A 13,167-nucleotide genomic window follows, 5' to 3' on the forward strand; every position below is an offset into this window, starting at 1 on the left:
CTAAATCTCCTTCTCTATTTCAACCCCACTGTACGGCGGGACGGCGTGTTTCTATGGAACAAATTAAAAGGGGTCCTCGTACGTGAACAGTTAAAAGTCCACCACCACCCCCGTCAACGCAACGGTAAGCATCAACTCTCCAAATGGGAGCACCGCTGCACTGTTGTGAGATGCATCCACGTCACAACGCGGAATGCCAAAAAGCCAAACTCAGCGACATCGGCAAGGGGGAAATGGGTGAGAACGAAATACAACAAACAATGTATATGGAAGGATGACAGAGAGTGGCAACCGACAACATGTGAGCTGATAAACCTCGATACTTTTATAGCTTCAGGAAGAATTCACACACCCTAAGTACACTAGGACAGTCACGCAGCTCTACAAGTTTCCGTGAAAGTTCGGCACCCTCGACACCAGCCCTCAGTAAATCGCCAACAACCCCACCTTGCTTCTTAGTGCCTTTGGTGAGCACTCCCTCCAAGTCACCGTACTTTTTTAGCAGCTGCAGTGCCCGGGTTTTCCCAATTCCCTTCACACCAGGAATATTGTCAGAAGGGTCACCCGCTAAGCATTTGTAATCCCGTACGAGTTTTGGGTGAACGCCGAGACGCTCAATTACACCCTTTTCAGATATGAGATGCTTCGTACGAATGTCGTAGTAATAACACCTACTCGCCTCATCGATAAGTTGGTACAGGTCATGGTCATGCGACATTATGACAGTGGGAATTCTAATTCGTTGGGTATGTTGTGCTAAGGTGGAAATCATATCGTCGGCTTCGGCATTCACATTCTTGAGCTTCGAGTCAAAGTGAGGTACAATTAAAAGCGTATTCTTCGGCTCACCCAGAAACACCTTCGTGGCGACCTTTTGTATGACTCCAAGCTCTTCCCCTACTTCTCGTCCCTCACGATTTAACTTGTACTTTGGGTAAATCTCTCGACGGCCGCCATCACCTTGATCGAAACATATAATTAGCTTGTTATGTTTGGGTGTATGCGTGTACTCCACCTGCGGCGAGAGAAGGTGCTGCATCAAGTGACTGGGATCAAAGCTATGCGCTATAGCAATTGTGTGCCGCGCATTTGTTATGGCAAAGCGCTTCACATCAACGGGGTTATTTCTATTAGTGTACAACCAACGGTAATACCAACGGTGAATCAACGCTGGGCCATCAATAAGTACCACAGCTCGTTCCCGTACCGACATCGCACCCGCACCTAACCTCGTTGTTAAAGAAGCAAGCAAAAGGAGATTACAAAAGAAAAGGAAAGAGCAAACGAGAAACTAGAGCGGCAGCAACCGACAAAGCAAGCGCAACCCACACAAAAGGATGATTAGAATAACCTTACACACCCCCAGACAAATTGACCCACGATGCACAAGCACCGCAACAAAGGTGGAATAATATTTATGAGTCGCCTGCACACGCGCAACGCGACTGCAGTGCCTCACATCGTTTCGCGCGATAGCTGATCATAAAGCAACATCTGCAAAAACTCTTAACGTGACATTGTTTCTACGCCCACTGACCCAGGAGGATAAAGCCCTCGGGAGATGTAGACTTGTAGCCGTTCTGTCAATTCAGGTGGAAGGACCCCAGAAGCAACAAGACGAGTGGCCGCGTCGAGTTGCAAAACACGAATGTTAACCAAATGCTCTTGACGTGAAGAGCAGAGGTAAGAAGCACACAGTGGAAAGATAATAAACACCAACGACTCACGTGAAAGACACTTAACAATAAACTCCCACAACCTCTCTCGAGTGGTATCGTCCTGGCTGACTCGTAACTGCCACGCCGCAGTGAGAATCTGTCGAGTAAAATATGTATCAGGTACGAAAAGAGACTGCACAACAACACTCATAAAGCTCAGCGCACCAGCGCACAGTTTCTTCGCACCGAGTGCATGCAGCAGGTCTTCCTCCTTAACAAAAGATTGTACAGCTCCCCATCCCGTTTGTGTAGTGCTTGCCGCGCCAAGAAGATCGTAAATTGCATCGCGAGTGTCCGGATCGCAGCGGTCCAACTGAGCAGCAACGGCAGTTCCCCACAACTCAGCATACTTCCCGGCGTTTTCCTCGTGCTTGTTGAGGGTTATTGCGCACGCACGACACACAAACGGGAACAAAAAACCGTTCATACCATTCGTGAGCTCATGGTAGATCCTACCGAGTAACTGTGTCGATAACTCCGTGTGACGACTTACAATGCCGCTCACTATAAGGTAATTCGCAACGAGTAGGGGGTCACTCTCGAACGCTTCGAGCGTGGCGTTGACAATGAAAGACGGTAAATCAGTGTGAGCAGCAAGGAACTCACAAACCCTCAAATTATCCTCCGACTCGGGGGAATTTTCATCAAACAACCTCAATATTTTCTCGCTCCTCAAGGATGCACAGAACAGTTCGCCTACAGCTGGAGCCATCCGCTCGGGCAAAACGGCCAGTGCACCGATAAGCGCGGGACGTAAGCAACCCGCCCTCATGACATCTTCATGCCCTACTCCAGCTAAAAGAAAACGCAGAACAATGTGGGACTCGTCCAGAATAAGAAACTCACTCGCAATTGACGCTTGGCAACCGGAACCAAGCAATTGGTTGAAGCTTTCCCCCAGAGATGCGTACACTTCAGGGCACCCAACCTCCTCCGCTTCATTAAGGAGTGCTGCTGCTGCATCCTGTTGTCCTCCTCGCCACAGTTCGAGTAAATCCCTCGGTGACATCAAACGCGCCAGCGCCTGTCGAGCTCTCATCACCTCCACGACATCCGCCGAGGAAAGTTCAGAGGCCCATTGACGGGCCTTTTCCATTTCTTCGAAAACTGCTTCCGCACCTGCTGGGAAAGTTTGGGGAAGAAAAAGATAACACTTCACAGCCTACGAAGGGAACGGGTTGGGGAGGGGGTCGAAAGATGTTCGTGTCAAACAAGTTTGACAACAATAGTAATAGCAGTGACTATTCCATCCATGCATTCTACATAAGCAAATGTTAAATGTGAAATACAGGTGAATTATGCGTGTACGTATGAGACGCCACACACTTCCATTTTTGTCTTGGGTTCGCCTCGTTTACCACATGTGGAGGCGGAAGCAACGAAAAGAAGAAATATCTAACACGTGGGGATTTTGTGACGCGCCTATGCAACCGCAGGTCTCTGACAACCACAAAATGGCCCATGAAGGTAAGTCCTTAAGCGCTGGCATCGGCTACTGCAGTACCACTCACGTCCACAAGCCGGGCATGACCAACACTGCGTGAAAATAAGACAGTAATCGCATATCCTTTCCTCCGTTACAGCCACCGCCTGCTTTCTATCATCGGTTTTCATGCGATCATTAACTTGTGAATCTAATGATTTTTTCGGCACCTCATCGGAATTCCTAGACATATGAGCTTCAATAGCCCTAATGCGGGCTTCGCATGCGCTGATTTGGAGCATCAGTTCATGTTGACGCTTCTCATTCATTTCTAACCTCGACACGATGCTACTGATTTTGTCACATTGAGACGCCGTGGGATCGGCAGGGTCCATCCCATAAGCCCAAACTGATCGAAAGGAGGATGTGCCGACAAAAAAAAGTAAATTATATAAAGAAATTTGAAGGAAAGCGCCAACGCAGTGAAGGAGAAACAGAACACAGTAAAGAACAGGAGCAACATCTGCACATACGTATATATAAATATATACAGAGCAATGCAGAAATACGTAGATATATATATATATATATATATACGAACCACACCCGGTGAGGTGTGATGAATACAACGGCAATAAGAACAAAATAAACAAAAAAGGAGGAATTTAAAAGCATATTGTATCGGTTGCCGTTGTTACTGTGGCAGCAGCACAGAAACCAAAAAAAAGTGAGGAGAACGAACTGAGTGAGACAACGAGAAAAACCTCCTTTCTTTTTTCCACTTTCCTCCAGTCGTCCCTTCAGAGTCGAGGTCGCTTGTTGCCACGCAGCGCAGTGTGTAAGTCAAAGGGAAGGGAAGCGAGTGCCATGCGTGCCTGAGTTTCGGTAATTATTTTTTTTTTTACACCACATGTGATTGAAAAGGGAGGGCCCACGAAGGCAAAATGAAATCAATAGTTCAGTACAAAAGTAAAAGAAGAGGGGGCTCAGAGGGGCTCTACGCACCCACACAATCCGTCAGCATATATATATATATATATATATCAACGTATATGCGTATCTGTGTTCTCCTAGCCATATAAAGATATCACTTGCAGGAGTTTTTTCAAAAAAAAGGAAGAAAGCGTGCTTGTGTGTAAAGAAATACCAAAGCAATGAGAGGTTACTCAAGTGAGAAAACGAATGAAAAGGAAATTGAGCACAAAGACTCGCTGAGAACCGCATTCGAAGATGTTTGGTCCATACGCGTGAAACAAGCAACTATACAGAATAGCAACTTACTTTGTTTTCCTTTCCTTTGCATATATTTCACGTCACTTTCCCCCCTTTTCCCTCCCCTGTGGTTGTGTCTTCATATGATACAACCCAAAAGAAGATAAAAGAAAAAAAAAAGATGATTCGTTCATTTAGCACACTTCTCCTTCCCGTTGATACCACTAGACAAAATCGCCCCCCCCCCTCGCCTTTCATCCCTGTGTGTTCTATACGGGGGAAAACGAAACAAATATAAAAATTGGTATAACATCCCCACCACCATATTCCCACCTTTCACATCCACTTCTTTTTTTTGTTGTTTACTGCTGCTTCCATCAAATGGTTGCTGACCCTACAAAAGTAATGTTCAAAAGGCATCACACGCATGTGCTCTCTCATGTGACATGGTAAACTTTTCACCGTCTCCCCCTCCTTTTATTGTGATTCTTACGATTTCCCCCTTTATATATATATATATGTGTGTGTATGCTTTTTTTTTATTTTTGATTCCTCACTTTCGCATCGCCCGACATTTCACTCCATTTTTACAATTTTCAATAATAATAATAATAATAACAAACCCAACATCTCACCTTCAACCCGCAAGGCGGCAACGTGCAGCGGCATGGGGGAAAAGCGAAGGGAACGGGAAAAGACCGGGTGGCAGAAGGAATATACGAGGAGAAAATGGAAACTTGCATTTAAAAAAAAAACAACAAACGAGTACTACAACGCGTAATAGACAACCAATTACCGTCAAAACTTTACAAAAACACGCAGGGTTACGGCGATGGGAGGTGAAATGGTACAAACTATGAAGATAAACCCCCTCAAAAGGAAATTAAAACGACCACTGCAATCGTTTTAATACTTGAAGTTCAAATACACAGGCACACACACACACACACATCTCCCGAAACATAAGGCCCTCACTTTTTCCCCACCTTCTTTTCCGTGTCACCCATCACTTTGAGAAACGATGCTCAATTTTTTTTTCTCGCAAAAACCACGCACACGTATGACATCTTCTACCTTTTGATTCGTACCTTTTACTCACCACTGGCTTAATGGCAAAGCAGAGCGACTGCACAAACCTCCTTCGACGTATTTAAAAGGAAAGACAGAATCCAAAGATGATAAGTCACGCTTCTTCCTTTCACATTTGATTATACAGGCATGTTTTCTTTTTTCTTTCTTTTTTTTTTTCGTTTCCGTTTGTTTGCTTCATTAACTTTTTTTTATCTTTGGGGAAGGGGGGGAGTCGTGGAAACACTTGTGGTAACCCCTTTCACCAGGGGGGCAGTTCACACCATTTTTTATTTTTTATTTTTTTTACTTCCTTTCGGAGATCCACTTCCGTTCCTTACGTTTCTCTGTTTTTTTTTTAAATTTTTTACTATCATTTTTTATGCATGTTTTTTTTCTTTGTTCCTTTCTCTCTTTTTTTTTTTTTTAATTGCAGCGTTAACTGTTTCCGCTCCTAACTTCATTTATATAGTGATACATATATGAATGCACGCTAGCGCAAACATATGTGCGACAACTCACATTAGTCTTCCTTGTCTTTTCTTTTACTTCTCCGGTGCGTTTGAAATAATAGTTGTTGTCATTTATCCTTTCACCTTCTTTCTTTGAATCCCTTGCATCACACCACTTCTTCTCTCTTCACTCATTCCCTTTTATGTATCCTTTCACACTTTTTTGTTGATGCTGTTACTATTCTCGATTTCCTACTAGATTTTTTTTTGCTCTTTTTCTTCCCCTTTTGGGCCTTTTTTTTTAATTTATTATTTCCTTCGCTTCTCCTTTAAAAAAAAAAATTTATCATACACAATATACAACTTCACGAAGAGAATAAAAAAAAATGGGGGAGTGATTACCCACCACCACTAAAACACTTGGCCATGGGAGTTCAGCCGGAGAGCGGTTGGTTTTGAGGCGCACGAATATCAGAACTGTGGCAAGAGGGCGAATGTTCACTTCCCGCTTCCTGCATTTCCAACAGTCGGCCCATTTCAACACCAACTGCAGGCACGTGACCATTCGCATTCTTCAACATGGCGCTCTCAATTTTTCCCTCAAGCTTCTTTGCATAAGGCGTATTCCTAATTGATGGCATCAGAGGCCGAATGACAGAAACAAGCGCTTCCGCTTGTCCTGCCGTGCATATAGTCAATGCTGTTTGAAGTACGTAGTTGCCGAAATCATCCTGAATTAATCGAGCTGCAACCTCCGGTGTACACATAGTATCCACGTACATTTCCTGCACGAGTGGTGACACTCGGCATAAAACCTTCTCCATGACGTTGGAGCTAAATTTGTTCATGCATAATTGGACTAAATGAGGCAGAAATGCGATTGCAATCGTGTCAATGGTTTTGCTATCACCCGCGGAAATCACGTACTGGAGAACATAATTTCCATACGGATCCTCAGCAATTTGCAAGCAGCACTCCAAAATATGTCTCACTAGGGTGGACCGCTGAGCAGGGGAAGCATACTCGAGGCAACGTTGCAGCACACAGCAACCCTGCTTATTCTTTGCAATGGTAATGCAGTCCACAGCAACGGCAGCGTAAACGAACTCTTTATCATCCGGTTCAAACCGCTGAAGAACCTTTTGAATAGCGTGATTACCATTCGCATCCTTCACAAGACGCACAACATCTTTGGATAGCGCTTCACGAATGATAACTAACTCCTCACGTGAGGAAATAGTTTCGATCATCTTTTGCACGCTGAAGGTACCGTGCGGCGTAAGCGCTATGGCAGCAATTTTCGGGGCCGCAACACATGCGACGCTGTACCTTACATCTTTAGGCATAATATCAAACAGCTTTTGAACCAAGAAGTTGGCATATTGATCTGTCATCAATTCAGCGACGTGTGGAACAATTTCGCTCATTATCGTCCGAGGAATCTCACAATCTGCCTCCGGATCGCACAGCAAGCGCTGAAGGAAGCGACAACCATGTTGATCCTTTGCCAGCTCGTAAACGTTTCCCCTTAAATTCTCGACACTTACAGTACTGTTGCCACTACCACCAGTGGTAAAGGGGCGCATGGCGTTGTGGGAGTGGTATGAATTAACATGATGGCCACTCCATTCCACATATTGAGATGTGGTACGATCCTTATCCCTCCCGGGTGTGTCATCAATAGGCATCATTAAATGGGGGCTGCGGCGCTCTGAAGGTCCTGTGAAAGGCAACCCGCCACGTTTCCCTCCGGTTGGCGTCTCAACAAAAGTAATGGCAGCCGCCAAATTGTTAGACGACGGCTCAAAAGGCGGCGCATCGACGCGCATGACACTGACATTAGCAGCTTGGGAACGTGGGAAAAAACGTCCCGCCGCAGCAGGACTTCCAGGAGTTCGTTGTGGTGGAAGTAAAGTTGCTGTTGGGCAACGGTCATTTGGTGGGGTGCCCGTCAATGGTGTCGTGGAGGCATTAACAAACACCTGTGAACTTTTCGTGTACACTCCAATAGGTTTGAACGCCGCGTCCTCAGTTCCACTGAGCGGACTTAACTCCAAACCTGAAAAACTGAGTTCAGTGTTCTTGTACTCGTCCTCCTGCACAGTCCACATCCTATATACCCAAAATGATACCTTAAGTGCAAACAAAACAAATAAAAACAATGATAATGATCCTTGGGAACTGGAACACATGCACAGGCATGTGTGTCGGAGGGGGAGCGAGTGTGTACGCGCACTAACAATGCGGCACAATGAAGGATACACGGAAACAGTGAAAAAAAACAAAAAATGACCGTCCTGACCCGCGAAAATGCTTAACTGTAACGCTGAGGAGAGGCAGATGACTGGTCCCGCATTACGGGCACAACGTTACTGTCGATAGAAGGAAGCAAATTTAAAGTGATTACACCCTTATCTCGCCGGTTGCGTACGCCATTTTTACAAAAACGCATTTTCTCTTTTGTTTTCCTACTCTTACTGGCGCGTCCATCACAACAATGTCATCACCTTGCGGACGATTTCATTGAGTAAACAGCAACTTTCTGCCATAAAGCAACCGTCATACGGTGAAGCGTTTTGAACGTAGATCGTCGCCAGTGCTGAGCTGCCAACAAAAAGTACGGGAACCCTATCATTCGAATAGTAGATGATGCAAGGTCTCTTGAGCTCTATCCAAATACGTATTACACATTCCAATATTATCGCTTTTCTTGCACTACTGCTACTTCCGCTAACCACTACGGAATCTTTATATTCTCCCCTTCATTGGTTTGCATTTTAAGCTTTGTCTTTGGTATCGGAAGAAGAAGCTTCAGCCAATCCACTGTTGTCGCTTTCCGCTTGCACGGTCCGCAAAAGTTCCACTGCTTCCATGAAAAATGGTTGTGTACACACGGTGGAAGGGGACTTTCCTTCCACCAAAGTGTCTGAAGACGCCAACTGGGAGTCAATAGCCTCATATGAGCAGTTCCTCTTGTAGCAAAGACCATAGGCGTAAGCACAAAGTGACGTTGAGGTTGTTACAAAATAGCAAATAGGCTCCATGACACTCCAACCATAAACACTAAACGTCAAGTAAGCTAAAATTGACATTTGGGCACTACTGAGGAGGGAAACAATGGCCCAGAAGAAGCGGCGGCGCTCCATGTCACTTCTCAAAGTTACTTCAGAGTCCTTGGGTTGCCCAGAAGAGCAATTTCGTGAGGTTACAGGTGCCCTCCGCGCAACATTAGGAAGTTCTAGTCGCACATGAACAGCGTCAACAACATCAGCTGGATTGATGTACACGTAATCTTGCACTACTATTACTTGCCTTGCGTTATGAAGCGCCTGAAGGAATTTTATGCCTTCGCTTTTAGACATTCGCTCACACAACGGTGTGTACGGGTTGGAGGTGCACAGTTCAATAAATGCTTCTTTCTTCAGCACTCTCTTGTGACTGCAGTCCAAAGCACATCTAACCCACTGTTGTTTCTTCAGGAGCCGTAACGGCATATCCGCTGGCTTTTGAACACCTGCGACCCTGGCTACTACGTGCTCCATTGTATTATTCTTACACGTGTGAGTGTGTTTTAGCAACCTCAGATAAAAAAGAATCTAAAAGTACTAGTTCAATTTTTTAAAAAAAGGGGGGGAAAACAGATGTGAAGAGACAGACGAATAATCGAGGCCCACCCGCCGGAAAAAAAAACACGGAGAACGTGCGAAGCAAGTGCACAACTACACATGTTCAGTTGAACCACACACGCACACACCTTTTCGGGCAGGCGTATAGAATGGTGCCCAATAATAGTGGGACACAATCCAGAAGGGCAGTTAAAACCATCACGCACCCACCATTTACTACCCTGCACTCTTTAGTGGCCCCTCTTTTTTCCTCTCAAATTGCGTCAATGTCTCATTCGTTGCTTTTCCGCCGCGGGTTGCCTACAAAGGAAAAAAATAAGGAAGCACCCTACTCGCAATCACAGCGGAGAAAACATTCTACCACATTAGATTTGGTCCAGGTAATCCTTCAACTGCTCTACCGTAAGCAGTTCAAAGCGACCTTCAACCACCCGACCCACTTGCGTGTTTTCAGCTGTCATTCTCCCATCAAACCCCTCCTTCAGTGTCAAAAGCGCAGTGTGTACGGCGTCTTCAATTTCCATTTCATTGGTGTACCGTTTCTCGAGGAATGTTCTCGCATCGGGGCTGCCTTTGCCGATAGATGTCGCCTTCCACGTCCAGAAGGTTCCACTGGGGTCCAGTTGATAAAGATGATTTCCACGAGAATCCGCCCCGGCAACGAGAAGAGAACACCCAAATGGACGGACACCGCCGGATTGCGTGAATTCTTGAAACAAGAAACTGATTTGACGAACCAGTTGACTAATAGGCATTGGCTCATGATATGTCAGGCGGTAGCGCTGGCATGCGCGTCGGGCAGCATCAACAAGCACGCGGCAATCAGGACCAATCCCACTATACGTACAGCCAACATGATCATCCAAAGCAAACACCTTATGAAGTGTTAAGGAGTCAGCGAGGGGTGATGTTGTTTTCTTTTCTGCTGCAATGACAACACCATCAGTTGCCTTGACACCTAAGGCTGTTGTCCCTTTGGAGGCGGCCGTCGTTGCATACTCAATCTGCACAAGTCTTCCGGAAGGACTGAATGTTGTAAGACCGTACGAAGACTCAGACATTGGTCGGCGCAGGCGAGTATTACAAAGCACAAGCAAACAAAAAAAGATGAAACTTTCTTCTTTCATAAATGGGATAGGAGGAAGAATCAACAGAAAAAGCATAAAAGATAATGAAGGGAAAGCAATCAAAAAGTCTATAAAACCAAGCGGTTAGGCAATAATCCGCAAATGGCAAAAAAAAACTCCCTCAGTATGATTAGCCATACAAAAAAATAAGAAAAAGGAACAGGAATAGTAACTTTTCCAATTCCACAAATACTTCCGCTACCCAGGACAACCCCTTGAAAACGCAACCCATACTAAATAAGCTAAAGAAATACATGAGGAAATTATGCTACAAAGAAAAGGAAACGATCGCTACTATTAAGACAACCTTTTCGTCACTAACTACTCATCATATACGGGTTTCTTCCCCTTGACAAAGATGTCATGGAGAATCGGTGCTTTTTCGCAGAAATCTGAAGCATCGGCATCATAAAGTGGTTCAAAGTCGCGGTCCAGCCAGAACTCGTAGGCGCCCTTGCGGTTTGTCTTTACAGGTTGGTACAACGGCTCAAAGTCTTTCCACGGTTTAACACCGTACAGAAGAACGTGATCAAAATGTCCTAGAGCACGCTTCTCCTCCCATTTTTCCAACCAAACCTCCTGCATCATGCGTTCCACGTACCACCGCATCTTCTTGCACATGGAATGTTCCTCTCCCCAGTTTCCAACACAGTGAAGCCACTGGTAGTACGCAAGTATACCATTCTTCTGTTTGTTGTTGGTCCCACAGAAGCGGGGGTCGTTAAAATCTGTGAAATGGGGAAGGGCTGGCAAATCCTCCCTCTGAATCTTGTATTTATTGTGATCGACAAAGGGCATGATTACTTTCTCGAAGACGCTAAGGACTTATTTGCTACACTACACACAATGCGCAGGAAACGTCAGAGGGGGAAAATGCATGTCTGATGAATGGGTCAAGAAGCCAATAGGTGTCCTTGATGCCTCACACGAGCAACACAGACGCAAACAAATGAAAAAAAAATAGTAATATTTGCTGCTTTGAAAGTTTATGGTATATATAACACCTATAGGAAATGACAAAAAAGCATCACATGTGTGAAGGACGAATCTCATTAAACGTCAACACGCCGCAATTTGGCATTACCATTAATCAGACGTACGTCAAGCTCGTGAGCCTTCCGGACAATCGCTTTGCGGGCTTTGGCTCCCACAGTATGTGAAATGACACCAGCGTACTTGCGGTTTTGCATTAGGAGCATATAAAGATCTTGCACGTTGTTGACGGGAAAGTTTTTGAAACCTGACGGGGTGATATACTTTGTTCTGCGGTCGCTTCCATAACCCTTGTTTGGCATTGCCTTCTGTCCCTTGTAACGGCGACGAACCGGCGAGTCCTCACCACGAGGCTTCCGCCAACTGCTGCTTAGCTGCGGGAAGAGCTCACACCTATGGCGCGTGAACTTCTTCGTGCGCTTCTTCACGATATTCCGGGGCACGAACGGCTTCACCATCCTAAGGACCTCCACACTACCGATGAACAAACATCATCACAGTTGCATTAAGCAACATATATATTAGGCAAAGAAAAAAAACGGGGCGAGAAACATCAGAAAAGGATCATATAGAGATAGCAGTAAGCGCAAGCCACGGTAGCCGCGATTGAGGGCACACAACTCAGCGAAACGAAGCAATGCAAATTGACGACACGTCGCTGTTTAGACTCAGCAGAGGGAATTTAATAGTCCCAAAGACTATTTTTTTCGAATTAAACTATGACCGGCGGAGCCAACAGGATGGAAACCCTAGCATCCTGATAAACGCAAAAATACAGTGGATTCTCAGAGGCATTGATACTGTCATGTTTCAGTTACACACAACCTTCCAGTGTAGAGGCTGCTAAACCCCATTATCCATAATCCGTATGCACCACGGAAACAAGGAATCGTTCATTGACTACCATATGAAGGGAATGCACAAGAGAAATCTTGGCCATCTTAACAAGCACGATGTGAAGCGGAAGTGCTGCAAATTGTGTTCTGGCTAAACCGTATCGTTGTTAAGGAAACAACCTCCGCAGCGCTCGGGTACGTACCGGGCGAATATTTACTGGAGTTTCCGGCAAATTGCCTCCGCCGCGCGTTTCCTTCGAGCAAAGCGAAACGAACGTGCAAAAGTGAGCAACAACATGTCTTAGCGATCGTGATGCTTGTGCATCCCCGACACGTGATGCGTGCTACGGTAATGGCTTCGCCGTTATTGTTAAGGCATGAATTTCACCGGACAGCAACTCATCCTTAAAAAGGTCATTTACCATACGGTGTCTTTTTACCAGTGGAACATCGTTGAACTTTCTGGAAACAATGACCACACCATACTTCCGGTCTTCCTCACTTAACACAACCACATCACACGACTCCGGTTCCAAAGACACGCGAATCCGTTCCTCCATTTCAGTTTGAGTGACCATCCCTGCTACCTCCACAGCTGAAAACTGGTCAAAGAGGAAAAACAATAAAATAAGAAAAGTGATACTCTTTTTTACTTCAGTGGTAACTTGAGCATGAATTTCCATCAAGCAGCAAATATATATATATATATATA

At 45.3% G+C, this 13,167-nt stretch overlaps 8 protein-coding genes across 8 annotated transcripts; all 8 read right to left on the minus strand.

The window, feature by feature from the left end:
* Positions 1–325: 325 nt before the first annotated feature.
* TEOVI_000709000 (mitochondrial structure specific endonuclease I (SSE-1), putative) lies at positions 326–1,213 on the minus strand (the record flags this gene model as incomplete). The annotated part of the gene is made up of 1 exon (XM_067222311.1): positions 326–1,213. One exon carries the CDS (start codon positions 1,211–1,213, stop codon positions 326–328), a length of 888 nt encoding a protein of 295 aa, XP_067078412.1.
* A 293-nt stretch (positions 1,214–1,506) lies between these two features.
* On the minus strand, positions 1,507–2,814 carry TEOVI_000709100 (uncharacterized protein; the record flags this gene model as incomplete). Its single annotated transcript, XM_067222312.1, has 1 exon — positions 1,507–2,814. One exon carries the CDS (start codon positions 2,812–2,814, stop codon positions 1,507–1,509), a length of 1,308 nt encoding a protein of 435 aa, XP_067078413.1.
* Positions 2,815–3,140: 326 nt separating this feature from the next.
* Positions 3,141–3,536, minus strand: TEOVI_000709200 (uncharacterized protein; the record flags this gene model as incomplete). Its single annotated transcript, XM_067222313.1, has 1 exon — positions 3,141–3,536. One exon carries the CDS (start codon positions 3,534–3,536, stop codon positions 3,141–3,143), a length of 396 nt encoding a protein of 131 aa, XP_067078414.1.
* A 2,771-nt stretch (positions 3,537–6,307) lies between these two features.
* TEOVI_000709300 (pumillio/PUF RNA binding protein 3) lies at positions 6,308–7,984 on the minus strand (the record flags this gene model as incomplete). Its single annotated transcript, XM_067222314.1, has 1 exon — positions 6,308–7,984. The coding sequence occupies one exon, from the start codon at positions 7,982–7,984 to the stop codon at positions 6,308–6,310; it is 1,677 nt and encodes a 558-aa protein (XP_067078415.1).
* Positions 7,985–8,650: 666 nt separating this feature from the next.
* On the minus strand, positions 8,651–9,415 carry TEOVI_000709400 (Protein of unknown function, DUF607, putative; the record flags this gene model as incomplete). The annotated part of the gene is made up of 1 exon (XM_067222315.1): positions 8,651–9,415. The coding sequence occupies one exon, from the start codon at positions 9,413–9,415 to the stop codon at positions 8,651–8,653; it is 765 nt and encodes a 254-aa protein (XP_067078416.1).
* A 449-nt stretch (positions 9,416–9,864) lies between these two features.
* Positions 9,865–10,560, minus strand: TEOVI_000709500 (proteasome alpha 2 subunit, putative; the record flags this gene model as incomplete). Its single annotated transcript, XM_067222316.1, has 1 exon — positions 9,865–10,560. One exon carries the CDS (start codon positions 10,558–10,560, stop codon positions 9,865–9,867), a length of 696 nt encoding a protein of 231 aa, XP_067078417.1.
* Positions 10,561–10,947: 387 nt separating this feature from the next.
* On the minus strand, positions 10,948–11,424 carry TEOVI_000709600 (cytochrome oxidase subunit VI; the record flags this gene model as incomplete). The annotated part of the gene is made up of 1 exon (XM_067222317.1): positions 10,948–11,424. The coding sequence occupies one exon, from the start codon at positions 11,422–11,424 to the stop codon at positions 10,948–10,950; it is 477 nt and encodes a 158-aa protein (XP_067078418.1).
* Positions 11,425–11,678: 254 nt separating this feature from the next.
* Positions 11,679–12,077, minus strand: TEOVI_000709700 (60S ribosomal protein L32, putative; the record flags this gene model as incomplete). The annotated part of the gene is made up of 1 exon (XM_067222318.1): positions 11,679–12,077. The coding sequence occupies one exon, from the start codon at positions 12,075–12,077 to the stop codon at positions 11,679–11,681; it is 399 nt and encodes a 132-aa protein (XP_067078419.1).
* Between the last annotated feature and the right edge of the window lie 1,090 nt (positions 12,078–13,167).

This window comes from Trypanosoma equiperdum (assembly GCF_001457755.1).
Source record: "Trypanosoma equiperdum strain OVI genome assembly, contig: ctg_1610, whole genome shotgun sequence".
NCBI lineage: Eukaryota > Euglenozoa > Kinetoplastea > Trypanosomatida > Trypanosomatidae > Trypanosoma > Trypanosoma equiperdum.